The 27,686-nt window shown below is 42.3% G+C and overlaps 2 protein-coding genes across 2 annotated transcripts; one reads left to right on the top strand and one right to left on the bottom strand.

The window, feature by feature from the left end:
• Positions 1-5,631: 5,631 nt before the first annotated feature.
• Positions 5,632-10,843, bottom strand: TSACC (TSSK6 activating cochaperone). The gene is given in 3 exon segments (XM_073800173.1): positions 5,632-5,831; positions 6,783-6,905; positions 10,532-10,843. Coding segments are annotated over 3 exon segments (408 nt in total). The 5' UTR covers positions 10,617-10,843.
• An 883-nt stretch (positions 10,844-11,726) lies between these two features.
• CCT3 (chaperonin containing TCP1 subunit 3) lies at positions 11,727-26,660 on the top strand. Its single transcript, XM_004321621.4, has 14 exons — positions 11,727-11,881; positions 13,752-13,813; positions 14,532-14,582; positions 14,672-14,734; positions 15,430-15,526; positions 17,811-17,928; positions 20,107-20,293; positions 21,188-21,337; positions 22,104-22,236; positions 22,417-22,498; positions 23,995-24,175; positions 24,942-25,187; positions 25,463-25,594; positions 26,330-26,660. The coding sequence occupies exons 1-14, from the start codon at positions 11,851-11,853 to the stop codon at positions 26,432-26,434; spliced, it is 1,638 nt and encodes a 545-aa protein (XP_004321669.2). The 5' UTR covers positions 11,727-11,850; the 3' UTR covers positions 26,435-26,660.
• Positions 26,661-27,686: the final 1,026 nt, after the last annotated feature.

The raw sequence follows: 27,686 nt of genomic DNA on the forward strand, positions 1-27,686 counted from the left end.
TATTAAAATAACCTCCTCCTCCTCCCTTGCCTCTACACAATCTATTCTCAACACAGGAGCTAGAGTCATCCTGTCAAAATAAATGTATTTCTGATCACATGACTCTTCACAATCCTCCAATGGTTTCCCATTTCACTCAGAGTAAAAGCCAAAGTCCTGGGCTTCCCTGGTGGCGCAGTAGATAAGAATCTGCCTGCCAATGCAGGGGACACAGGTTCATCTTCCTGGTCTGGGAAGATCCCACATGCCGCGGAGCAACTAAGCCCATGCGCCACAACTACTGAGCCTGCGCTCTAGAGCCCACGTGCCACAACTACTGAAGCCCTTGTGCCACAACTACTGAAGCCCGAGTGCCTAGAACCTGTGTTCCACAACAAGAGAAGCCACCGCAATGAGAAGGCCGCGCACGGCAACGAAAAGTAGTCCCCGCTCGCTGCAACTAGAGAAAGCCTGCGCGCATCAACGAAGACCCAACACAGCCAAAAATAAATAAATAAAAATAAAAATAAAAAAGGCCAAAGTCCTTAAAATATCCTGCAATGCCCTACACATCATCTGGGATTCTCATCACCTCTCTGATCTCACCTCCTTCCAACTCTGCCTTGCAGTCATGCCATTGCAAATATCTGTCTGTTCTTCCAGAATTCCAGGCATGTCTCATGGCCTTTGCACTTTCTGTTCCCTTGGCCTGGAATGTTCTACTCCTATATGGCTCATTCCCTCTCTACCTTCAGGTCTCTGCTCAAATGCTACTTTATCAGTAACGCTTCCCTTACCTCCCACAATCTCCCCCTTCCCTCCATTACACTATACCAAGGGTTTTCACAATTTTGGTTTCAGGACCCCTTTACACTCTTAAAAATTGAGGACCCCAAACAGCTTTTGTTTATATGGGTTATATCTCTCTATATTTACTTTGTTAGAAATTAGAACATTTTAAAATATTCATGTATTCATTTAAAAACATTAGCAACCTCATGTTAACAAATATTTTTAATAAAAATAACTATATTATCCAAAACAAAATTAGCGAGAGCACTATTTACATTTTTCATATCTCTTTAATGTCTGGCTTAATAGAAAAATAACTGGATTCTCATACCTGTATCCAATCTGTTGTGATATCACATCCATGTAGCCTCTGGAAAACCCCACTGTATACGCATGAGAGAATGAGAATGAAGGCAAATAATGTCTTAGTATTACTTCCTACAAAAATTGTCTTGACCTCAAGGATCCCCTGAAAGGGTTTTAGGAACACTCAGGAGTCCCTGGCCCCATTTGCAGAACTATGTACTACACTATATTTTAATAGGTCTTACTGTCATCCAACATAACTATGTATTTACTTGTTTTCTTACTGTCAGTCTCCCTGCACTAAAATGAAAACTCCACGAGATGGAGACTTTGTTCTGTCCACTGCTCTAACCCCAGCTCCAAGATCAGTGCCTGCCACATGAGAGGCACCCAGTGAATGAATGAAGAAATGAAGAAAAAAGGAACAACAAATGTTATCATTTTTAGGATTATCTCATCACGAAGAATGCAGCGATGCTGTAAAACACCTCATTTTTAAAACAATTCCATTGATGAATTTATCCTGGAGTCTCAAGTACCTATCACCCAGATAAGACAATTAACCACCTATGATCAATTTTATTTCATCCACACCCCAACCCAGGCCCCTCTACCAAGGTTCTTTTGAGGCAAACCACAGACATCATCTGTATATGTTTCTGTATGTATCTCTAAACATAAGGACCCTTATTTTCAACATTTTATTATGAAAATATTCAAACATACATAATAGTTGAATTTTTTCCAGTGAAAACTCATGGACTACCAATACCTAAACTCAACCATAACATTTTATTCTATTTGTTGCATAACTATCTATCCATCCTTCCATCTATTTTTTTTTTTTTTTTTTTTTGTGGTACACGGGCCTCTCACTGTTGTGGCCTCTCCCGTTGCGGAGCACAGGCTCTGGACACGCAGGCTCAGCGGCCATGGCTCACGGGCCCAGCCGCTCCACGGCATGTGGGATCTTCCCAGACCGGGGCACGAACCTGCGTCCCCTGCATCGGCAGGCGGACTCTCAACCACTGCGCCACCAGGGAAGCCCCTATTTTTTTTTTTTTTGATGCATTTCAAAGTGAGTTGCAGACATCAGTATACTTCACTCCTAAACCTTCTGTATGCATATCATTAACTAGAGGTCAATATTTGTTTACAGTTTCTTCTTAAGGTAAAATTTACATCTGATGAAACGCACAAATCTTAAGTGTACCGTTTGATGAGTTTTGACAAATGCATACATCTGTGTAACCCAAACCCTATAGCAAAATATAGAGCCATCAACCAGAAAGTTCCCTCTGCCCGTTCCCAGTCAATTCTCATTCCCACTCCATCCCCAGAGGCAACTGTTGTTTTTCGTTTTTTTTCCATCATATATTAATACTGTGTGTTCTAGAGCTTCAAATAAATGGAATGGTACGATGTGTGCTCTTTTCTGCAAGATGTCCATCACTTAATGTAATGTTTTTGAGATTCATTCATGTTGTTGAATGTATCAGTAGTTTATTCCTTTTTATTGCTAAGTAGCACTCCATTGCTTGAATATAACATTTTATCCTAACCTATCTACCATTATGAAATGTCCCTCTTTATCCCTGGCAGTACAATTTGTCTTTTTTTCTTTTTCTTTTTGGCTGTGTTGGGTCTTTGTTGCTGCGCATGGGCTTTCTCTAGTTGCAGCGAGAGGGAGCTACTCTTCATTGCGGTGCGCGGGCTTCTCATTGCAGTGGCAGGAAGAACTGACATCTTAACAAGATGGAGTCTTCCCTTGGGACTTCCCTGGCGGTCCAGTGGTTAAAGAATCCATGCTTCCACTGCAGGGCGCGTGGGTTCCATCCCTGGTCAGGGAATTAAGATCCCACATGCTGGGCAGTGCAGCCAAAAAAAAAAAAAAGGTTCAGTCTTCCTATCCATGAACATGAAATTTGTTTTCATTAAGCGTGACTATAACTTTTTTTTATTGAATATATTTGACAAATCACATTGTGTATATTTAAGGTGTACAATGTGTTATTTTGATATATTTATATTTTGTCATATGATTGCTGTTGTAGTGATACTTACCACATTACACAATTATAGTACAATATTGTTGTCTAAATACATTATATGGTGCATTAAGATCACTATGGCTTATTTACTATTTGTTGCAAGTTTGTACCCTTAGACAACATCACTTTTTTATCCCCCCACACCCATTCCCTGAAAACTACCATTTTACTTTACTTTATTTTTTTGACTTTTTTAGATTCCACATATAAGTGATATCATACAGTACTTGTCTTTCTCTATCTGACTTATCTCACTTAGCATAATGTGCTCAAGGTCTATCCATTTTGTCACAAATGGCAGGATATCCTCTTTTCTCATGGCTGAATAAATATTCCATTGTGTATACATACCACATCGTTTTTATCCATTCATCCCGATGGGCATTTAGGTGGTTTCCATACCTTGGCTATTGCAAATACTGCAATAAACATGGAAGTGCATTTATCTCTTCGAAATACTGTTTTCATTTCTTTTGGGTATATACCCAGTAGTAGAATGCTGGATCACATGGCAGATATATTTTTAATGTTTTGTGGAATCTCCATATTGTTTTCCATAGTGGCTGGACCAATTTACATTCCCACCAACAGGGTATAAGGGTTCCCTTGTCACCACATCCTCACCAGCAACTGTTGTCTTTTGTCTTCTTGATGACAGCCATTCTAGTGGCAGCATGACTCTTAAATTTTAAGTGTGAATGGAGAGATCACTGGCTAAGGGAAGAGGGGACCCATTCAGACTTTATTCAAAAATTGCATTTTGGGGACTCCCCTGGTGGCGCAGTGGTTAAGAATCTGCCTGCCAATGCAGGGGACACAGGTTCGAGCCCTGGTCCAGGAAGATCCCACATGCCACGGAACAACTAAGCCCATGCACCACGACTACGAGCCTGTGCTCTAGGGTCTGTGAGCCACAGCTACTAAGCCTGCATGCCACAACTACTGAAGCCTGCGTGCCCTAGACCCCATGTGCTGCAACTACTGAGTCCACGTGCTGCAACTACTGAAGCCCATGCGCCTAGAGCCTGTGCTCCGCAACAAGAGAAGCCACTGCAATGAGAAGCCCATGCACCACAATTTGGTCCAAACTTATCCACAAATATCTTTGTAAAATTATTTAAATTATTTCTTTCTCTTTCTCCATGGATAATAGCTTAATCAGAATTTTTTCAATGCCCAACCCCAATTCCTCAACCTTAGCTCAAATGGCTAAGCCAAACTCAGGTGTCCCCTTCTCAAACACTGAAAACTTATGGCTGGACTTGAACCCTCATTAAAGCTAAACTGACTTCCCAACTTAGAAATTTCAGGATGCAGTCTCTTGGTGTTTCAAGCTCTAGACTAGTCCTTCTCTGTAATTTAGCTCAGATTTACCCATTGCCTGTCTTTATTTCTAAACCCTGTATCCAGACCCTGGTAGTATTGTATCAGATTGCTATTATTAATTAGTGCAGGCCTCTCCACTTCCATTCTCCCTTCACCCCAAAATGTTTTGCCCATTATATATGCCTTGCTGCTATTTGAAAGTCTCCAATTGCTCTCTAGTGCTTCAAATAAACTCAGAGCTGGGACTTTCCTGGTGGCGCAGTGGTTAAGAATCTGCCTGCCAATGCAGGGGAGACGGGTTTGAGCCCTGGTCCAGGAAGATCCCACATGCCGCTGAGCACTTAAGCCCGTGTGCAACAGCTACTGAGCCTGCACTCTAGAGCCCGCGAGCCACAATTACTGAGCCCACGTGCCACAACTACTAAAGTCCGCACGCCTAGAGCCCGTGCTCCGCAACAAGAGAAGCCACTGCAATGAGAAGACCGTGCACCACAACGAAGAGTAGCCCCTGTTCGCCGCAACTAGAGAAAGCCCGCATGCAGCAACAAAGACCCAACACAGCCAAAAATAAATTAATTAATTAAATTAATTTAAAAAGAAAAGAATGAAAATCAGACAGTTTTCTAACAGTTGTTACCAGAATAATTCCCCAGGGAAAGCTGCTCTGTCTGTTCTCAGCTGCTCTACATTCTGCCTCATATCCTATATTCTGGGCATAAAAAACCCTCTTATCCTAACTTTTGATGACTTATTCTCCTACCTCTAGGTCTTTGTCCAAGCTTCCCAACTGACATGGAACTACCTTACTTCAGCCGTCCATGCCATCCAATGCAGCTCCTTCATCAAGTGGCACCACTTCCTCCAGCAAGATTCCACGATTGGTCCAGTATCCTACTAGCCTCTATCTCTGAACTTCCATTCCCCCTCAGAGTACCACTAAATTTTACAATGAATTCTTTTTCTTATCTGCCTTGTTAGATAGTAAATCCCCCAAAACTCTCTCTTCTGTAATATGTATCCCCAAGTGCCTTGTATAGTGCTTTGCACTCAATGAGCACCTACTATGAACTTGTGAACTAACCAACCACTTGTAGAATATATATGCCCAGATTCCACCAAGGGTTTACTGGGAAGAGAGTAGGGAAAACATACACGATAACTTTGTTCCACAATTCATTTACTGAATTGGGGCAGGTGATTTAACAACAGATTGCAAGATAAGGTTGGCAGAGAAGAGTTCTGGCTTTCTCTCCCAGGAGCCAGTTGTGTCATGGATGCTTGTAAATTTTCAAAAATAGCCATCCGTTGTTGGGCAAGCTGGGTCTCAAGCTGGAGACTGGCATACATACATTCTAGGAGTCCTAGGCATTCCTTGGGCTTGTGGTCAGTTCCTGAAGGAAGAGCAATGGAGGTGCAAAGGAGACAAAAGAGAGATTTTATAATTGTACTGAGGTGGGAAGGGCTCTAATAAGATGACTGCTCTAATCTTTCTGGGCACAACTCAACCCAGATGCAGCTGTGCTCAGCTGTCACCTTCTCCATGAAGCCTATCGGGCTACCCTATTTGAAACCAATCCACTGGAACTTTTTACCCACTCTCTTGCTTTATTTTTCCCTTAGTACTTATGATTATTTGGCATATTTCATAATTAGTTACATAATTGTTGGCTAATTCCCTCTTCTAGAATGTAGGCTCCAGGAAGGCACAGATTTTTGTCTGATTTGTTCACTATTGTGTCCCCAGCACCTAGAAGAGTAAGTACCTGGCACATAAGTGTTCAACAAATATTTGATGAGTGAATGAAATGGTCTGAGAGTGAGGCCTAACTTCCCTTTCAAGAGCTCAGGGGATGCCTCAGCATTCTTCTTACCTGACATAGTAAGGTCATCAGCAGTGACCCAAAGTTCTTCCTGTTGTCTAACTTTCACCAGTCTTGCTGAAATCAATTCTTTTTCTAATGTTTTCAACTACATTATACACATCCAGCTCTTAGTTAACCTTGGTAGTTATTTATCCATTGTTTGTGTATTTATTGGTCTTGACTTCTTTGTTAAACTCTGAGGTCCTCAGAAACAGGAGTCATGACTGTCTAGTGTGCTGTGTGGCTTCCCACAGGTATGCTAAATACCCACTGATGTCGCCATGGGAGGATGAATAACTGAAATGCAAAGAAACTGAGCTAACTGTTACTATTTCCTTCCCTGGCCACTTTTCAACTAACATTACTAGCAAGCAATAAAATTTTCAGCCAGCTCCAGCCACCTCCTCCATACAACCTTTCCCCCTGCTGAGTCCATTTGGGAAATCCACCCTGCATCCTTCCTTACCTGAGGACAGCTTTGTTGCCGGGATTTTCAGGCAAGTGGCTGGTGGGGAACTTGCTTGAAGGTTAATAAAGCTGGGGGTGGGTTTGGCTCGACAAAGAGGCACAGCATTACCTTCCTCTTTGGCTGGAACAAAATCAGAGGCAACTAAGTCAGAGTTCATTCCGACAAGGGACAGCCTAATTAGATCCCTGTGCCTGGTCTATGAATTCAGGTGCTGAGACCTTGGCCTGAATACCTTCAAAGAAAGTTATATAAGACAAAAGAGAAACCATAATGGGACTGAGGAAAACCAAGCAGGGTTGGGATAAGCTAAAATCTAATTTGCTTATATTCTGCAAGTTCTTATTGATCTGTGCTACATGCTGACTACTGTGCTAAATGTTAGGGCATACATAAGACATCTAAGACATGGTTTCTTAGGTGTTTAATACCTACTTAGGGAGACGAATCAGACACTGGTGAAATGGTGATATAAAAACACAGGACATAAACAATGAGTCTGACAGTCTTGGGTGAAAGTAAGTCCTTTTATCTTTTAGTTACACTAAGATGTGATTAAATGTAAAAATGAATGTTTTTGAAATGGGGTAAGATATCAATATGAGTACAACAGTCAGAGAAGACTCCAGGCAGGTGGAGGATATTTATTGGACCTTGAAAACAGGAAGCTTTGGATAAGTGGAAAAGATATTTCAAGTGGGAGAAAAAAAAGATGGCGTGAGCAAAGGCAAGGAAGCAAGAATATGGCCAGAAGGATGAGGAGCCCTAAGAAAGTGGCCAGAATTAGAGGGTGGAGAGTGGGAAAGCAGGATGGGTCATGGAAGACCCTTTCCAATAGCAAATCTGAGACTTTCTCAGAAAGTCACTGAGCCTTTTAGGATTAGAAAATATGATAAAATTTCTACTTTAATTAATCCACTGGGATTAAAATGGGTTGGACATGGAAGTTCTCAAAGGGGAAAACAGATTACCTTTAGCAAAAATAGTTACGTTAGAAGGAAAATTTGATTTGTAGGGAGAAAATCATGAGTCCTATAGGAGACATATGTCATTTCTGTCTACTGGGCAACCCTTGCTCTGGAAAACTACTCTTTCCCCAGATTCCAGGTCATACATACATCAGACCCCTCTCCATATTCCAACGGGAATAGGCATGTGACCCAATACAGGGCAATCATGGTATCCTATCCCCCTTGGCAAGTGTGACTGATTGAAGGGGTAAGCACATGAGGCAAATTGGGCCAGTCATTCCTTGGCATTGATATATAGATTCTGTGTCAAAGCTTGCTTTCCTCTGATTTGCTATGCTGGGAAGACGTAAATTTGGGGTCAATGAAAGCTACTGAATTTGGCTAGCATGCTATGAGAAGCAGATACAAGCAAGAGACTAGAGAGAAGAGAGAGTGCAGGAGAAAGATGGAGAGATGGGCAGATAGCTACAGGCACTGAATCCCCAGTTCCAGTCCCTGTGGTACTTACTGGTAGCTCTTCTTCCTACTCTCTGACTACCTCAGCAACCTCCCAACTGCACAAGCCTCTGAATTTCCTTTCTCACTCAAGGGAATCTGAGTTGGGGTAATGTCATATTAACATAAATCACATTTTGGACATATTGGATCTGAGGTGAGACAAGACAGTCCAAATAGAAATGCCTAGAAAAACTGCCAGAGAGAAGGCACTGAGCTCAGGTGAAAGGTCAAACTGCCAGGCCAGTCACAAAGAGGTGATGAAGGAACTGCAAAAATACATTAGCTCTCCAAGGTCAAAGACTGTGAGAGAAAACTGGACCTTTGGGGAACTCCTCCTCGGGAGTTTGGAAGATGAAAAGGAAGTGGCAAAGTAGACAGAGGAGCAATGGATGGAAAGGCAGAACAGTTGGTTCTATGAAAGAATTAAAGGGGTTGAGACAGTGGGGAATCCATTATTCACTATCATAATGAGATCAAAAAAGGATTAAAAAATTGAATTCATTCACTCATACATGTAAGAGACAGTTAAGTGCTTGCAATGTATCAGCCACTGAAGATACCACAGTGAGCTAAACAGACATGGTTGCTATTCTCATGGAACTGACAGCATTGCCGTTTAGACAGTCATTAAGTGATCAAGCACCATCAGTTACTCTTGGTGAGGGAAATCCATGTTTTTGCCCTGGGTTTGTGGATTTTTCTGAGCCCTACCGTAGGTCTTCCATCTTCTCCTCACTCCTGCTCCAGAGTCATCACCACATTTGATGGCTCATTCAGCATGGTAAGGAGCTAGAAGGTGAAACTCAGGCCTCAAGATTCTTCTCGCCATTTGAAAAATTTGTGAACTTCCATGCAAATGCACTTCTAATTTGGGCCCTTCCTAAGTGTATGAGGATGCATTTTCTACTGAATTCTAAGGTTTGATGAGTATGTTACACACAGTCCATACTAAAGGAACCATATTTCTGACTGGACAATGTATAACAGAGGACGAGGTTGGGGAGCAGCAAAAGGAAGCAGAACAGAGAAAATAATAAAAAGTGATTTACATACATTATCTTATACATTTCTCATAATGGCCCTATGAAGTAGGTAGCTTTATCTGCATTTTTTTTGAGAAAACTTAAGTTAGGAAATTTGCTCAAGATTCCACAATGAGTATGTGCCAATGGCGGAATCAAATCCAGGCCTATAGACTCCAGTCATGCTCCTTACCACTGCACAATATAATCTGTGAGAAGAGCTAGTTCATTTATGTTCAAGTTATGAGAGAGCAAGCCTCTCAGATAGAGTAATCTACCCCACCTAACAGTTAAGTGAATAGGCTCTGGAGTCAGATGGTCTCAGGCACTTCCCTGGCCACCAAGTGGGACTGTCCCACTCAGTCTGAGTATCTGTTCACTCTAGCCAACAATATGTCTTCTGTTCTAAGTATTAAGAGGAGATACAAAGGAATAATTAATATATTCATTCAACATACAATTATTGAGCATCTGGGACTTTCCTGTTGGCACAGTGGTTAAGAATCTGCCTGCCAATGCAGGGGACACAGGTTCAAGCCCTGGTCTGGGAAGATCCCACATGCTGCAGAGCAGCTAAGCCTGTGCGCCACAACTACTGAGCCTGTGCTCTAGAGCCCGTGAGCCACAACTACTGAAGCCCGCACGCCTAGAGGCCATGCTCTGCAACAAGAGAAGCCACCGCAATGAGAAGACCACACAGGGCAACGAAGAGCAGCCGCCGCTCACCACCAACTAGAGAAAGCCTGTCCACAGCAATTAAAACCCAAAGTAGCCAAAAATAAATTTAAAAATTTATTAAAATATATTAAAAAATTATTGAGCATCTATTATTTAACAGATCCAGTTCTAGCCACTGGGAATACAGGAATGTTTCCATTTAGTGGGAAATGCAGAACAAATACAAATACTTTCCAATTAAATAAGTAATAGGAAAAAACATACATACAACTAGCTTCATTTTCCCACAAGCTGAGCAATTAAGGAGGTCTGGTTTTTTTTGTTTTATTTTTTGTTTTTTTTGTGGTACGCAGGCCTCTCACTGTTGTGGCCTCTCCCGTTGCGGAGCCTGTGCTCCGGACGCGCAGGCTCAGCAGCCATGGCTCACGGGCCCAGCCGCTCCGCGGCATGTGGGATCTTCCCGGACCGGGGCACGAACCCGTGTCCCCTGCATCAGCAGGCGGACTCTCAACCACTTCGCCACCAGGGAAGCCCAAGGAGATCTGGTTTTAAGGGAGAGGAAGCAGGGCCTCTGACACACCTCTTCTGTTAGTAGGATGACTAGAACGCTGCTCCATCTGAAGTGTGGTGCCTGGGAAAGAATCACATGACCACTGACAACCCATGCTATTATTTTACTATTAACAACTTCATAAGTTCTCCCCAGCAGAGCTCAGGCTGTTCCAATTTGGGGAGGAAAAAATGTGAAAGGGTGTACTGTTCTATCTCATGGCCAAATATAAGTAATTGTTCTTGAATTGCTCTTGGTCTCACAGCCCCTTCATTAGTTTGGAAAACAGCTGCTTCTAGTAGCACTGCAGCCTTTTTTCCCGGACAAAATAGTACTGTAACCATGCCCAAACCTGAAGAATCTCCTATGAACGGGCAAATATTCTGTGTTCTCTCCTCGTTTTAATTTCTGTAATATCCGACCTTTTCCTGTCTTGTAAGGTAATTTAAAAACTCTGGCTTCCCAACATCTCTAACGCACCGGTAGCTGAGGAGATGAGGAGGGCAGAGGAGGGAATGGGCGTGGAGAAAAAAAATCTTAGAGCACTACAGGGAACACTTGAAAAAGTGTTTTAGATAGGATAACTCGGGGAAAAAGTAAGCCATCACCCTCCGGTACCGTTCACAGCCTCAGCAGAACACATTTACCTAAGAAGGTGAAGGTCCACGCACAGCAACGAGTCAGAGACAATAAACCACAATTCCCAGCGTGCCCGGAAGAATAGTTAACCGCCCAGCCCAGTCCGATCGGACTACAACTCCCATTTCACCCCGCATCACACGGGCCGGGTCTTCCCTCAACCACCGGTTTAAGCCCCGCCCCTCCATCCCTCCCGGTTGCTAAGGCTGGAACTAAAGCGTGGAAACTATTATGCTTTTCTTGACCTTCGGAACCCGGGAGGAGCTGAGACGCAAGAGTTTAAGGATCTCACCAGCGGTGTTAATCGAAAGCCTCAACCCCAGCACCAACCCTTGTAGTTGGTACACATGCGCAGTGGCATGTCGGCCAACTGCCCCAGCCTTGGCGCTTGCGCGGAGGTTCGCGCTGCACGCGGCCGGGAGCGGCCACCCTATTGCGCAAGCGCCTGTGCCCTCTCACTGCCATCATCGTGCTCTCTCTATCTAGCTTTCCCTGCGTTCCTACGTAGGGGGCGGGTCTAAGAATGTCAATTGGTCTGTGTGCGTGCCGGTCAGTGAGGTGGGTGCGGTGATTGGTGGCGACCCGGAGAGTAGCGGGTTTGCGTGTGAGCCCTGTGGAGGCAGCGTTTTCTGGGCTTCGCTGGTTCTCTCTCTCCAGAAGGTTCTGCGGGTTCCCCAAGCTAGGGGTACCCGGCTCTGCATCGCGCCGCCATGATGGGCCATCGTCCGGTACTCGTGCTTAGTGAGTTGTGGGAAAGCCGGGGAAGGGACCCCCCATCTTCACCACCCTTCTTTTTCCGCACTTTACAGCCTTGCCTCAGCCCAGTCCCGCTCAGGTCCGGCCACTGAGCCTTCCAGTCGTTAATTTTGGAAGCCCCTTCTCCCGTTTTCCTCTCTTCTCTTAACCCATTCCCCTGTCTTGGCAAATGCAAACTGACCTTCCTGTCGCCGAGCCTGTTGAACGGAACGGCGTTCCGTTCTTCACCCCCAGCCCCCGCCCTTGCACTCTTCCTTGAGCGATTTTCAGTGTGTAGCTGAATGAATAAAGATTTTTTTAGTTTGGCCTAGCTTTATAATCTTGGCCCATCCCTTAGTAACGGTGTGGCCTCGGCCAAACTGCTTGATTGAAAATGGCTCCATCTTTGTTATTAGGGTTAACAGTATTTCCTCATAGGATTGTGAGGCTTAAATGAGATAAGGAGATACAGCTGTTTAAAAGAGGGTCTGGCAAACAGCGAGTGGTATCCTTGGCCACTTCCTCTTCGGTAGCCGTCCTCTTGAATTTCTGTTAGTCAACCCCTTTTCACGAGGTAGCCCTGCTTCCCTCACTAGTCTGGCTTAGATGTAATTATTCCCTCAAGTGTCCCCTCCGTTGTAGTCTTTCCCACTTACCAGCTGAGTTTTCCCAGATTCCTCGATTGGTTCTCTTTACCCTTCGGGAACATCCCAGATTTCTTTCCTTACTTACGAGTCCCATTTCCCTTGTCTTCCCTTGGTATGATTCCAACCTGTGTAACTTTTGTATCCTATTTGCAAGAGCATTTGAGCTGCCTGACTAGCCATTTTCCCTCCCTCACCATCTTCTTTGTAGAGAAATGCTATTCCAAGATTTTATCTATTTTGTCTATACCTGGAAAATAACTGTTTTCAGACAAGAATTCACTTAACCCAGAAAAAAACCCTGTTTTTTCTGATGAATCCATCAGAAAGGTCCATGCAGGATTTTAGTTATCACTGTCTGAAATAGGAATCGAAATCCTGAGAATTGTGTTTAGTTTTGATGGGACTGGATCGAAAATTTTACAGCAAATTGTAGGGAAAATATAATTTGGAGAGAGGAGTGAGACGTTACTTAGGTTCAATTATAGTCATTGGCTTGTCTCCCATTGAGAGGGCCCTGGGGTGACTGAGTGGTGCACTGTGCAGCCCTCTGGAGGTCCACGTTAATCTCTGGCATTAGTGGCTGTATCCAGTTAGGCTCCTTATAAAATACGTAGTCAGCTCTTCCTAATGGTAAATGGGTAACTGAGGCATTCTTGTTATGTCCAAGCATGAAGTGACTATCTTGGCAGACCCAGACACTTGAGTGTGTGTTCTCATTCCACAGCACAGTGGGGGGCACTATCAGTAATTATGCTAGGACTGTCAGTATAATTCCCCGTATCCAAGTAGGAGAATATGAACCCCCAAACTCCCTTTTTACGTAAAGGAGAGATTGATGCTTTTAGAGACACCAGCCCTTTGAGAATCTCACGGATCGCAGATCTCAGGTTATGAATTCTTGCTGTAAATACATGAATGTTTGGCTAGAGGGAAAGTGATGACCAGGATTCCAAAGTTGAAGCTTTATGGATTGTTTCTTCGTATACCAGGGGTTGAAGTAAATAAAGAAGTAAGTAGCCATAAGTATGTACGTTTACTTTTTAACAGTTTGTCGAGGTATAATTGACATACAATAAGCTGCACATATTTAAAGAGTACAAGTTGATAAGCTTTAATTCGTATATACATCATGAAACCTGGGTGTTTTTATTTTCAAAGATCGGGGAATAAATAGCTTATATACAGTGTGGCAGTCCTGAGCTGTTGCCTTTTGTTTTTATATATTTTAGGCCAGAACACAAAGCGTGAATCTGGAAGAAAAGTTCAATCTGGAAACATCAATGCTGCCAAGGTAGGTAGCACATCTTTTAAGTTGTTTATAATAGTTTGCCTGTAGCTGCCTTCCCTAGTATTTCTGTATTTGTTTGCAATTTGGCAGAGGAAAAGTTGACTTCCGTTCCTTCAGGATATTTCCTTCTCAGTGATAAGGAGAAGGAAGCCTTCCCTCTCTGAGCTAGGCCTAATGGTCTTCTCATATTAACTTGTGCATATTCTATTGCTGTACGTTGTCTCATAATATTCTATTTGTGTTTGTCTCCCATACTAGACTGAGTTAGTTGAAGGGAAGAACTGTATTAATTCCCTTTTGTATTCCTAGTACTCATTGTAGATCCTGGATAGGTAGGTATTCAGTAAATATCTTTTGAATGAAAGAATGAAAAAGCCCTAGATCTAATTAGCATGGGGTGGAGGCTACTATCATGGAAAGAAATACAAATACACGGACCTTCAGTTATCTGGACTGCTGGGAAACTGAAGCTCTGAAAGGCATGTCTCTTTTTTTCCTTGTGAAAAGTTATTTCTTTCTGCATCCAGAAAACATTCCCAAAGCGGAAAAAGCAAAGAACAGAATCTAGCCATGTGGCGTGCTGTATTTAAAGTGGTCGCCAACCCTACTTTGGAAGTGTCCTTGTTAAAACACTGGCTCTGTGGGTTACTCATGCCTCTTCCCCTAATACACTCACCATCTTCTGATTTGTGCTTACATGTTTTGTATTTTCTTTCCATAGACTATTGCAGATATCATCCGAACATGTTTGGGACCCAAGTCTATGATGAAGGTAGGCTTATCTCATACTGAAACTTGGACTACAGATTTTCCCTTTCTATTTTCTAGGACACTTAAATATAACTTCTGCTTTTGTCCTAGATGCTTTTGGACCCAATGGGAGGCATCGTGATGACCAATGATGGCAATGCTATTCTTCGAGAGGTTTGACTTTTCGTTTTGCTTTCTAACATTTTATAAAGGATACATAAAGAGATAATGTAAATAATGATTAGCTTTTTTGGGCTGCTGTAGCAAGTTACCACAGACTGTGTGACTTGGAACAACAGAAATTTATTCACATGGCCTGGAGGCTGGCGGTCCAAACTCAGGGTGTCAGCAGTGCCATGCTCCTTCTGAAGGCTCGAGGGAAGAATCCTTCCTCTTATAGCTTCTGGTGCTTGACCACATTCCTTGGCTTATAAACTCCCCTTCTGTCATATGGCATTTTCTTGTGTGTCTCATAAGGGCACCAGTGGTTGGGTTTAGAACGTACCCTGGTTACCCCTGTGACCTCATTTTAACTTGGTTACATCTGCAAAGACCCTATTTCCAAATACAGTTTTCAGGGGATGAGACATCAACATGTTCTTTCAGAGGACACAATTCAACCACAACAATGGTGTTCGCAATAAATAAGCTAAAAGATACTGTTCTGTTCTCAAGAAACTTCAGTAGTTAAGTTGTCCTAACGCATTTTTCCCCAAAAAGAAAGACTTGGAAAGGTGTTTTACTTAGATCTCTTAGGGGCCACTTTTAATCTTTAAAGCTGTGGTAAAACAATAAAAGGGAGTCAGTGTGGAAGCAAGAAGCTCAAGAGTTAGGACCAAGCAGAATGGGTTAAGAGGTCTTTCTTTCAGATTCAAGTACAGCATCCAGCAGCCAAGTCCATGATTGAAATTAGCCGGACACAGGATGAAGAGGTTGGAGATGGGACCACATCTGTAATTATTCTTGGTAAGAAAAGAATGGAAGGTTGATAAGGAAAATTAGATTGAAACATTAAGATTTTTGCCAGAAATAACGTCAGATATTTTTGTTCTGTTTTGGCCGCAACGCGCGGCATGTGGGATCTTAGTGCCCTGACTAGAGATGGAATCCACCACACCCCCTGCAGTGGAAGCATGGAGTCTTAACCACTAGACTGCCAAAGAAGTCCCCTGAGTCATATTTTAAGAAGAACATTTTTACCAATCCACTAATTATAAATGTTTAAAGAACTTTTTGCTAATTTTCTGTGTATTCTCTCCAGCTGAGCATAAAATGTTCATCGTGGTATAGGATGAGCTTTGCAAATCTGGTTGAATAAAATACAGTCCATTGTCATTACTCACAATAAGTTATATTCTATAAAGTCACCACAAACACTGAATTAGTGAATACTAAACCATCACTCCGGGGGGAGTATGGGGTTAGGTTCCTCAAGCCTCCAGTCACATATTTATCAGTGCATAAATATATACGTTTTATGTTTTGTTTGTTTTAAAGATACCTTATTAAATATATATTTTTGATTCATTAACACTGGACTCATGCCCAGTAGCACTGTAACTTATGCCTGAACAAATCTTATGTAGTAAGTTATTGTCTGTACAGGGCACATTACAGCTTTCTTGCATGTAGGAAAACTAGATAGTACTTTAGGACGATACTTAGGCCATTTTAAACAGTGAAATCAACAAGAAAATGCTCAAAAAATGTGGAAAACGTGCCACTAAATATACCACGTAAAGGACACTTGTTTACATGTGTTACATGGGAATTTCCCGGTGGTCCAGTGGTTAGAACTCCATGCTTTCACTGCCAAGGGGGTGGGTTTGATCCCTGGTCTGGGAACTAAGATCCCACAAGCCATGTGGCACAGCCAAAAATAAAGATTAAAAAATTAATTAATTTAAGAAAATGAAAATCTGTAGCAATATGTTTTTAGGAATTGAGAAAAAAACTATTTTCTAATTAGGAGATGCCAATTTATAGTGTTGGTCCACAGGCCTAAAAATAGAATCCTTAACAAAATTATTATTATATGAACTTTTTAAAAATTAATTTTTAAATGCCTTTGTATTGCATTTTGAGAATGGTGAGTTGGGTGGAAATTTGCTTGAGTCACCACCAACTAATCACATCTTTAGATCCAGTTGTTTTGTGGATTGAGAATTAATTACATATGGCTAGTTCTGTACTTTGAAGAGAAACTTGGAGGATGAAAGAAGTAGGTAAGACTCCATATGCTTTTTCACTTATTTGGGTAGAAGATGAGCTTTAGGTATCAGGCAGAATTTTTTAGCTGGTAATCTTAGTTAAATCTCGTGGAGATATTAAGTAAGTATCCATGAGTCTAGGTTTCCTAGACTTAGGTAGCTTTTAAAAAACCAAAACTGCCATTTCTGAAGATATCTTTCTTCTGTGATACTGTTCTGATTCTTCTTTAACAGGGTATAGTCTTTTCTAAGTTAACTTATTAGAGCATGTTTCAAAATATTTGATTATCTTTCTTTTAATATACATGATGGTCACTTAGGAATTCTAAAGTATTGAAATCAAACATTTGAGCACATGCCAAAGAGTATACATGTGAGCTTTTACACATTTGTGTACATTTTAAAAATTAGTGTCAGTGGACCTGGTAGTACAAGCCCTTTGTGCAGAAGGTCCTTTTTTGACCAAAATAATCCTTTTTCCTCTTTAAAACTTTTTTTAGAAACAAGCTTGTGTGTGTGTGTGTGTGTGTGTGTGAATTAGAATTAGAAAGTAAGGACAGTTTTTAAAAGGAAGGGACATTTTACCAATAATCCCTCTTCCAGAGGGTAAATTTTGTAAATTTTTATGGGTATTCTTGCAGATATAAAGTTTTGTGGGTTTTGTTTGTTTTCAGTTCCAGCAGTTTGACTACATGCTAGGTATTGAAATAATAAGCAAGTCAATTTTCCTTTATTTTTCTTTCAATTTTAGAGTCTTCGGGAAAATGTTTACCATTTGTTTAGGAAACTGGGAACAAATATTTAGTAAGATCACAAGAATAAGTCAACCCTGGGATCAATCTTTGATCATTTAAAATATATCTGATGAGAATTTTTTTTTCCGAATTTGCTTGTACAAAGTATAAAATTTGGAATAGTATTTGCATACTTTTGGGGAAACCTACTTTAGAAAAAAGAGCAGGTATTTTTAGAAGCATAATGAAGTTGCCTTGATATCCAGGTACTTTTCAAAGTGTTATGGTGTATGTATCTTTTTTCAGCAGGGGAGATGTTATCTGTGGCTGAGCACTTCCTAGAGCAGCAGATGCACCCAACAGTGGTGATCAGTGCTTACCGCAGGGCTTTGGACGATATGATCAGCACCCTTAAGAAAATAAGGTATTGGAGGTGGGGACCAGAAATGGGTAGTGTCAACTATGGGAGGCCTGGAAGACTAATCTGTTCTTAGATGGTAAAGGAAGACCGAGCACATCACCAGTAGTTTATACCCTGGTATTATTTTCTGAGAAGGAGAAACAAAGAGGGGAGCAAAATGAAGGGAAGGATAAGAGAAATAAAAGTTTTTAGAAAATGGCAAAGGATGCAAAGCAGACAAATAAAAGAAGCTAGGTTTAATTCTTCAAAATATATTTTGGTTATATGCAGTCTGCTAGTTTCCATGTTAGGCACTGCTATGGGAAATGTGTAGTAAGTAAAATAAAGCTACTCTGCAAAGTTTTAGATTCTAGTGGGAGAAATAAGTTAAGGAGTTAGATAATTATTCAGGGCTTAAAATACCCTACCATCGTGTATGATTATAACTAATTCAGTCAGTAGTCTCTCTAAAGTACTGTGGAGGATGGTAGCCAGGGGTTTTCATTAAAATCAAAAGGACTGGTACTGAAAATGCTATTTGAATCCTCTCTAGTTATCACAGAGCTTGCTGTTAGTCTATGTTTGCTGAGTGCTATAAGGTAATAAAAGGAATATACGAATGTGTGACTTCTACTTGAGGAAATGTCAGTTAAGTAAGAACATGATACAGAATGCAAAATTTTTCTGATTAAAAAGGTTGTTTAAAAAATAAAACCTGGGACTTACCTGGTGGCCCAGTGGTTAAGAATCCGCCTGCCAGTGCAGGGGTTACAGGTTCGAGCCCTGGTCCGGGAAGGTCCCACATGCCGTGGAGCAACTAAGCCCATGAGCCACAACTACTGAGCCTGCGCTCTAGAGCCCGCGAGCCACAGCTACAGAAGCCTGCGCGCCTAGAGCCTGTGCTCCGCAACAAGAGAAGCTACCACAATGAGAGGCCCGTGCACCACAAGTAGAGGAAGCCCACACGCAGCAACGAAGACCCAACACAGCCAAAAATAAATCAATTAATTAAATAAATTCATTTTTAATTAATTAATTAAAACCTATCATTTTCTACTCATATCCTTAGGTTGTCGGGTACACAAGCACCTAGCAATTTGGTGAGCTTTGTATTGTACTTCCTGCTGTTAAGAAACAAAGTATATGGTAATATCTGTCTAGCACTCTTAACAGAAGAAGGTGTTTGATTTAAAACATTTTTATGGGGCTTCCCTGGTGGCGCAGTGGTCAAGAGTCCTCCTGCCGATGCAGGGGACATGCATTCGTACCCCGGTCTGGGAAGATCCCACATGCCGCGGGGTGGCTAGGCCCATGAGCCATGGCTGCTGAGCCTGTGCTCCACAACGGGAGAGGCCACAACAGTGAGAGGCCCGCGTACTACAAAAAAAAAACAAACAAAACATTTTTATGAAGTAAACTTTGTAAGAATGTAGAGTACACAAAGGATTTATTGAATATTTGGAGCTGAATCATTAATGTTTTGTTTTTTTTTATCAAGCAATAACTGCTTGTATATCTTAGATAATATTTTTGGAGCTATTGGTTTTTCCCTAAAATACATAATTCAGCAACTATTTAATGATTGCTTATTGTGTGTCTTACTGTGTTAATAAAAGGGATTTCAACAGTATGTGAAAATTTGGACAAGATGGTATCCAAGGTCTCTTACTAGATAGTCTTGCCATGTACAAATTTATAGTCTCGTTGGAGGAGGCTAAACACATAAAAACACTGTGGCGCACCATGTATTATGAAGCTAGGTAAAATAGAATCAGTTGTCCAAATGGATAGCACAGACCGATGGTGATTCTCAAGAGGAGCTCAGAATTTGCTAGTTACAGGATGAGGTTTCAAAGATAAAATGTGTCTTGACCCAAGTTGTGAAAGTAATAGAGTTTATTTGGTTGGAGCAGAAGGTAAAGAAATTATTTTACTGTAAACTCTAAGTGTGGAGAGTTGTCAGACATGAGAACAGATTACTCAGGGATTTGAGACACCTTTCAGGGATGGGTTAATTATAATCTTGCTAAAAGGCAGAGTATGGACAAAGTTACTTCTTGATAACACTTAGTTTTCTACAAAGGAACAGATTCCCCTTGTTCTGCCTGTTGGCCCACTACTATAGTCATCAAGATACAGATGAGGACTTCCATAAACATCCAAGATCCCACTGAGCATATTATTCGTTTTTCTTTTCTCCAGTACGCCTGTTGACACCAGTAACCGAGATGCGATGCTGAACATCATCAACAGCTCCATTACTACCAAAGTAATCAGTCGGTGGTCTTCTTTGGCTTGCAACATTGCCCTGGATGCTGTCAAAACTGTACAGTTTGAGGAGAACGGTCGGAAGGAGATTGACATCAAGAAATATGCAAGGGTAGAAAAGGTAAACTCTTTGAGTGTGTACTTTGGAGACAAATTATTTCCTAGAATGAGACACTTGTGGAGGAAATAAGTTTAAATCAGAGCAAGATATTTTTATTATTAGAACCAGGAAGAAGAGTATTTGCTACCTGGAAAAAAAACTTGAAAAAGAGGGTGCCAAAGAGGTATCTGAAATAATTCTGTTAGCTTCACTGCTGTCCATACACAGCGTCTACAGGGGCAAGAGAAAGGCTTATTTTTGTGTCTGTATTTGTGCATTTGTGTACATATCAGCCACTGGGTCAGGAAATAAACAAGAGCTCTACAGCATAGCGCTATAAGCCCCAGAATGCTTTCTCCATCTTTATTAATTTAAGATTTAAAAGCATTAATATCTTGTGGCCAGTAGATGGAGCCCTATGTCTAAAATTCATGCAAATATCTTTCAGGAAGTAGAGATCTGCACCCTTTTTTTTCTTTTTAAGAAGTATTGCGTGATTCTCCATTCATCTGTTCGGCTGCGCCAGGTGTTAGTTGCGGCACGCGGGATCCTCATTGCAGGATCTTTTAGTTGCCGCATGCGGGACCTAGTTCCCTGACCAGGGATCAAACCCAGGCCCCCTGCATTGGGAGTGCAGAGTCTTACCCACTGGACCACCAGGGAAGTCCCTGTGCCCCTTTAAATCTGTCAGTCACTGAATTTCTGTCTCAGCCAACCTTCAAATTGTGTATCATGTGCTAAGATTGATGTGCTTCCTAGAGAGAAATATGATTGCAATTGTAGTTGTTTTAGAGGTTCATGGAAAAAAGATACTTTAAAAATTTGAAATGGTGGTTATTTGGGAAAGATGAATGTCTGGGCAGGGAGTTGAGAAATTGTCTCCTCGTTGTGGATTGAAGTGGTTCTTTTGCTCAGATACCTGGCGGCATCATTGAAGAGTCGTGTGTGTTACGTGGAGTCATGATTAACAAGGATGTGACCCATCCGCGGATGCGGCGCTATATTAAGAACCCTCGCATCGTGCTGCTGGATTCTTCTCTGGAATACAAGAAAGGAGAAAGCCAGGTAATGTCCCTGGCCCTATTCCTTAAATTTGATGTAAGAATCTGTTAATATGGGCAAGGGAATTAAAAAGTTTGTTACATGCTTACTCTGTGACCTTTACAAGTAATCTCTGATTCTTACAACTACCCTTTACAGCAGATGATACTGACTTCCATTTTACAGATGAGGGATCTACACCTCAGAGAAGTTAGGTTAATTGCTTGAGGAACACAGCTGGTATTGGCCAAATCAGAATTTGAACCCAGCTCTGTTCGGCTTCAATTCCACACTATCATGCCACCTTTCATAATGCATCAGTAGAACATAGAGTAGGAGTTAATTGAGCTTTGAAGTGCCAAAGAATTTCCAGAGGGCAGGAAGCTTACAAGGCTCCATCACCCTTGGATAAAACAAAGTAATTGAAGCTTATCAAACAGTGGTTGGCAACAAGAATAGATTTATTAGTGGGAAGAATTAAGACGCTGAGTTACCATGCACACTGACAGGTCAGAGGAAACATTGAACTAAGTGGCTAGAGACCTTAGCCAAACTCCACTAATTACATTGTGACTTAGCATTCCAGTTGCTTTATAATTAAATGGGGTTAAACTAGATGACTGCTGGAGCTAAAGTGGCTTATAGAGGTTTGGGTCGTGGCTTATTCTAACTCATGCTTTCTGGGATACATGAGAGTGCTGGATGGAGGGAGTATGGTAGGTGGGATGACCCTAAAGAGCTTCACCAATCCAAAATTTTTAATTCAGAGTGACTTTTCTTCACCACATAGACTGACATTGAGATCACACGAGAGGAAGACTTCACCCGAATCCTCCAAATGGAAGAAGAGTACATTCAGCAGCTCTGTGAGGACATTATCCATCTGAAGCCAGACGTGGTCATCACAGAAAAGGGCATCTCGGGTAGGACTACATTCATTTTTCCAGACTATTGTTGTGGTAGAAGAGGGTCGGTGATTTTTTTCCTCGCATGTTGTCATACACTGAACATAATTAACATGTGATGGTTAGGGTACGTGGAGGATAAAACCTGTTCAGAACCCAGGGTTTCTGGTTTCCAGCTTGACACCTCTATTCTTGCAGATTTAGCTCAGCACTACCTCATGCGGGCCAATATCACAGCCATCCGCAGAGTCCGGAAGACAGACAATAATCGCATTGCTAGGTGAGTAGGCCAGGTAAAAATAAGATTCTCCTTCCCATGTGTTTTTATTTTGTAGCTTCATAATGTAGTCATCTTTATCTGAAAAAGTTTAGCATAGGATAAAGCCAGCCAAATTATTTACAGATGGAAATAACCTGGGTTTAGCCATCTGCCCTCTTCAGAAGCCCTCTGTCTAGGGACTTCCTGTGGTCTAGTGGCTAGGACTCCATACTCCCAATGCAGGGGGCCTGGGTTCGATCCCTGGTCAGGGAACTAGATCCCATGTGCCACAACTAAAGTTCCTGCATGCTGCAACTAAGACCCAGTGCAGCCAAGTAAGTAAATAAGTATTTGAAGAAGAAGAAGTCCTCTATCTAGAGTAACAGTTATCTGCTGCATGAGACTCTGCTGCTCCTAACCAGTAGTGAACAGCTTATGCTTAGACATCTATGATCACTACCTTGGTGTAGGGATCCATTTCAGATTCATCTGTTTTAACTAGCTCAGAATATAGCAGATCCAACAATTACCTTGATTGGATCCTCAGCTGCTGTTAATGCAACCTTAGATTGCACTCACTACTTCAGCACAAATATCTAGGCTCAGATACCATCTATTTTTAAGAGTAATTTTTTTTTTAAAGGTAAGTCTATCCTAACATCACATAATATACCATAGGTCCAAATCCAATTTTATACTTAAAACGCTTTCTCTGAAATGGCTCGGCATACATGCATATACATAGTTGACTCTACATGCCCATGAGTGGGGAAAAAGTGACAAATAAAAAATTGGCCCTACATGGGCTTCCCTGGTGGCGCAGTGGTTGAGAGTCCGCCTGCCGATGCAGAGGACACGGGTTCGTGCCCCGGTCCGGGAGGATCCCACATGCCGCGGAGCAGCTGGGCCTGTGAGCCATGGCCGCTGGGCCTGCGCGTCCGGAGCCTGTGCTCTGCAACGGGAGAGGCCACAACAGTGAGAGGCTCGCGTACCACAAAAGAAAAAAAAAAATTAGCCCTATATTTATTAAAACTGGGTGAGACATATACTTATGTACCTAATCACCTTATTTCTTGCTTGACCTTTACATTGTCTTTAGTACAGTCCTGTTACTGGCCTTGAGATCTAACTGGGCATTATAGGATGAGTTCTATCTAGAAATGACCATTATGTGTTATACACTTGGTCAGATATGCATAAGAATTCATTTGTCCCAATTTTAGGGTCCACTAAGTATACTTTGAATTAACTTGTATCTCGTTACAGTAGTTGCCTTAGGTATGCACACTTTCACTTATAAAGCCATATTAGTTTAAGGAAACTTCACCTATATATTTGGAAATCTATTTCACCAGGCAACCAAGACGTCTCGAGTTAGGTAGAAGTGTTGCTAGCAGTCCACTTTGGCCCTTAACCCTTACACCCCACCACAGACCCTAAGGACCAGGAAGATGAGTAAAAGTATTTGACATCATCTGGTCTTCTCCCTGTCCCCCTTCTCCCCATCTAATCAATAGAGCCTGTGGGGGCCGAATAGTCAGCCGACCAGAGGAACTGAGAGAAGAAGATGTTGGCACAGGGGCAGGCCTGTTGGAAATCAAGAAAATTGGAGATGAGTACTTTACATTCATCACTGAGTGCAGAGACCCCAAGGCCTGCACCATTCTTCTACGGGGGGCCAGCAAAGAGATTCTCTCGGTGAGTCAGCCTTGGAAGTGTGACTGAATGATCTAGGTCGTTCCATTTCTTGAGAGTTTCCCAGAGAGCCTAAAATTATCCAGTTGCCCATTTATAGTTATTTAATTGCCATCTGAAGCCACAAATCTCTCTCTCCTTATTTTTTAAATATTTTTATTTTTAATCATGGTTTAAAATTTTTTTAATGTAAAATTTATCATCTGAATAATTTTTAAGTGTACAGTTACAGCAGTTTTAAGTGTATTCATATTCACATGCAACAGATCTTCAGAACTTTTTTTATCTCAAAAAATTGAGACACTATACCCATTGAACAATGGCTCATTGTTTCCCCATCCACTAGCAACCACTGTTTCCTTGTTTTTTAAGTTGAAATTATAAATATTACTTTTTTTTTCCTTAGTGAGGTTAAGTATTTTACCAAAGGCATATAGCTAGTAAGCAGAGAGTTTCCACTACACTGTGCAGCCTCCTAGAGTACACAGCTAGACAGGACAGAGTAAGGTTATAGGTCTGTCAAGCACAATGGACAAAAGCCTAACATCCCAGAGTGATACCACATTCCCCCTGGCCTTGTTGCAGTTGTAGTTAATGTGTTTTTCCAGAGTTAGTAGCATCTGCCCTGCCCAAAAGGTTTGAAGGACCTTTCTTAGTTTGCCCTCCTTGGTGGTTTACCGAATTTGGCAGTCAGGAAGTCCTTTGGTGCTTCTGATTTGTCCTTGAGTCATCAAGCTCTGGCTTTATACTCTTTGTTTGCTTTCCCAAGGAAGTAGAACGCAACCTCCAGGATGCCATGCAGGTGTGCCGCAATGTTCTCCTGGACCCTCAGCTGGTGCCTGGAGGTGGGGCTTCTGAGATGGCTGTGGCTCATGCCTTGACAGAAAAATCCAAGGCCATGACTGGTGTGGAACAATGGCCATATCGGGCTGTTGCCCAAGCCCTAGAGGTCATCCCTCGTACCCTTATTCAAAACTGTGGGGCCAGCACCATCCGTCTACTTACCTCCCTTCGGGTGAGTTCCTTTCCATGCTCTTCTCTTGATGGGGTAGGAAAAGCTGTGTTTGGCCTAAGAGGGTAGTTCATGTCTGTCTTTCCAGGTTCTCCTGGTAGCTTGTTCCTTTAAAATCTCTTCTCTTTCTTAATTTTTGATTTGTTTGTTGTCATTGCCATTTCCTCTTATCCCTACCTTATCAGTGCAGTGTATTTGATTTTTATGTAATGGTCTCTGTCAGCTTACTTGTCCCTAGTATTTTCCCCTTTAATTATTTATGCTTGTTCCAACTATAGGCCAAGCACACCCAGGAGAATTGTGAGACCTGGGGCGTAAATGGTGAGACAGGTACTTTGGTGGACATGAAAGAACTGGGCATCTGGGAACCATTGGCTGTAAAGCTGCAAACGTATAAGACAGCAGTGGAGGTGAGGCACTCTTAAGATATATGCTGTGCTGTTAATTTCCAGATAACCAGAAAACTGTGTTTGGTCCAGTCTTGAGGGGGTGGGGGATAGAAGGCAGAGTATTCCCCAAAAGATCTCCCAAGGAATTCCATCCCCTTACTTATATTTAGCTCATTTAAAAAGCAAGGTAGGGGGACTTCCCTGGTCCAGTGGGTAAGACTCCGTGCTGTCAACGCAGGGGGCTCGGGTTTGATCCCTGGTTGGGAACCTAGATCCCGCATGCATGCCGCAACTAAGAGTTCGCATGCTACAACTAAGAAGTTTGCATGCTGCAACTAAGAAGTCCACATGCCACAACTAAGAAGGTCTCGCATGCCACAACTAAGACCCCGTGCAGCTAAAAATAAATTTTTTTAATTAAAAAAAAAAAGGGAATTCCCTGGCAGTCCATTGGTTAGAATTCCGTTCTGTCACTGCTGAGGGCCCGGGTTCAATCTCTGGTTGGTGAACTAAAATCCCACAAGCTGTGTAGCATGGCCAAAAGAAAAAAAAAGAAGGAAAAAAAAAAGGCAAGGTAACGTAGCACAGGCTGCATCCCTTGCTGACCGAGAACTGCATTTTACATTCGAGACTCTGAAAGGGTAGATTTCAGATAAAATGGTAATTATATAGGAGGAGCTAGGTGATACGTCTAAAAGAAAACAAGTGTCCTTCCCTTCTTTGCTAACCTCTTTGGGGCTGTGGTTTTTCTCCTAGACGGCAGTTCTACTGCTGCGGATTGATGACATCGTATCGGGCCACAAAAAAAAGGGTGATGACCAGAGCCAGCAAGGCGGGGCTCCTGATGCTGGCCAGGAGTGAGCGGTGGCAAGGCAACCTCAACGCACAGAGCCAACAGTCTCCCCCTTCCCTGAGCCAGACTGCCAGGGACACTGTGGATGTCTTTGTTTGGAAGAGATTGGGTTGAGGGGCAGCCCCAGTCCCTTTCTGTCCCAGCTCAGTTTGCAAAAGGCACTGACATGTAATTCTCCTCTATTGTAAGCTTTCCATTTAGTTTGCTTCCGATGATTAAATCTAAGTCATTTGAGATGGTGGTTATTTGTTTTTCAACCTTGGGTCATATCTCTGCCTCCTGGCAAGGAGGGAAGAGGCAAAAAACCTTACTGGGAAGAGATGGGAATGAGGTCATTCAGTATCTTTGCCTCCTTGAGAGGCTATTCTTCAGACTTCTCAGTAGATGCTGGTTGCGAAGGCTCTTGGAGTTCAAAGCATGATATTGTAAAGCTTAAAAACGTACCACCTTGCATTCACCACTCAAAGAACAGGAAGAACCTGTCCAAACCACGGGTGTTCCTTGTATGTGGTTGTACGTAGAGCAACACCCAGTACATGCTAGGGCTCAGGCATTTATCCTAAAGGACATAGAGCATCTGTTTCTGTACTGTATCCTGTAACTTTTCAGAATCCTTCCTATCATACCTAGAATTCTTTTTCTCTGCCCTCTCCCAGTGTTGTTTTTTGGGTTTTTTTTGCGGTACGTGGGCCTCTCACTGTTGTGGGCTCTCCCGTTGCGGAGCACAGGCTTCGGACGCGCAGGCTCAGCAGCCATGGCTCACAGGCCCAGCCGCTCCGCGGCATGTGGGATCTTCCCGGACCGGGGCGCAAACCCGCGTCCCCTGCATTGGCAGGTGGACTCTCAACCACTGCGCCACCAGGGAAGCCCCCAGTGGTGTTCTTGATTCCAGTCTATTTTGGCTTGCTGGCTTATTTTCCTGGCATGCTTGTGTCACAGTAGGACCTCTGCTTTCCCTGTAAGCAGAAACAAAAGATGTAAGTCCCATTTTATGCTTTGTTTTTATCAAGACAAAAAAAAAATGTAGTGGCCCTGAGATGCTGGAAGCTAGGTGGGGCTAGCCTTTGATTTCTTTGGAGTCCTTCCTCTGGGCCTTACACTGTCCCCTTTGTCCTCATGACTCATGCAATCAGACTGTGTCTCCTCCCTGACCACGGGACTTAGTGTTACTAAGTTGAATACTAGGTAGAATAATAATAGCTAGCACACATTGCCTATTGTATAATAGATACGTTCTGTTCACTTTGCATATCCTCAAAA

This window comes from Tursiops truncatus, chromosome 1 (assembly GCF_011762595.2).
Source record: "Tursiops truncatus isolate mTurTru1 chromosome 1, mTurTru1.mat.Y, whole genome shotgun sequence".
Taxonomy (NCBI): domain Eukaryota; kingdom Metazoa; phylum Chordata; class Mammalia; order Artiodactyla; family Delphinidae; genus Tursiops; species Tursiops truncatus.

What these genes read in the sequence shown, in the direction of transcription:
- CCT3 (XM_004321621.4), top strand. Translation starts at nt 11,851, where the DNA reads ATGATGGGCCATCGTCCGGTACTCGTGCTTA. An exon ending in AATATGCAAGGGTAGAAAAG is followed by an intron (nt 20,294 to 21,187) that starts GTAAACTCTTTG and finishes TCTTTTGCTCAG; the next exon opens with ATACCTGGCGGCATCATTGA. An exon ending in ACAAGAAAGGAGAAAGCCAG is followed by an intron (nt 21,338 to 22,103) that starts GTAATGTCCCTG and finishes TTCACCACATAG; the next exon opens with ACTGACATTGAGATCACACG.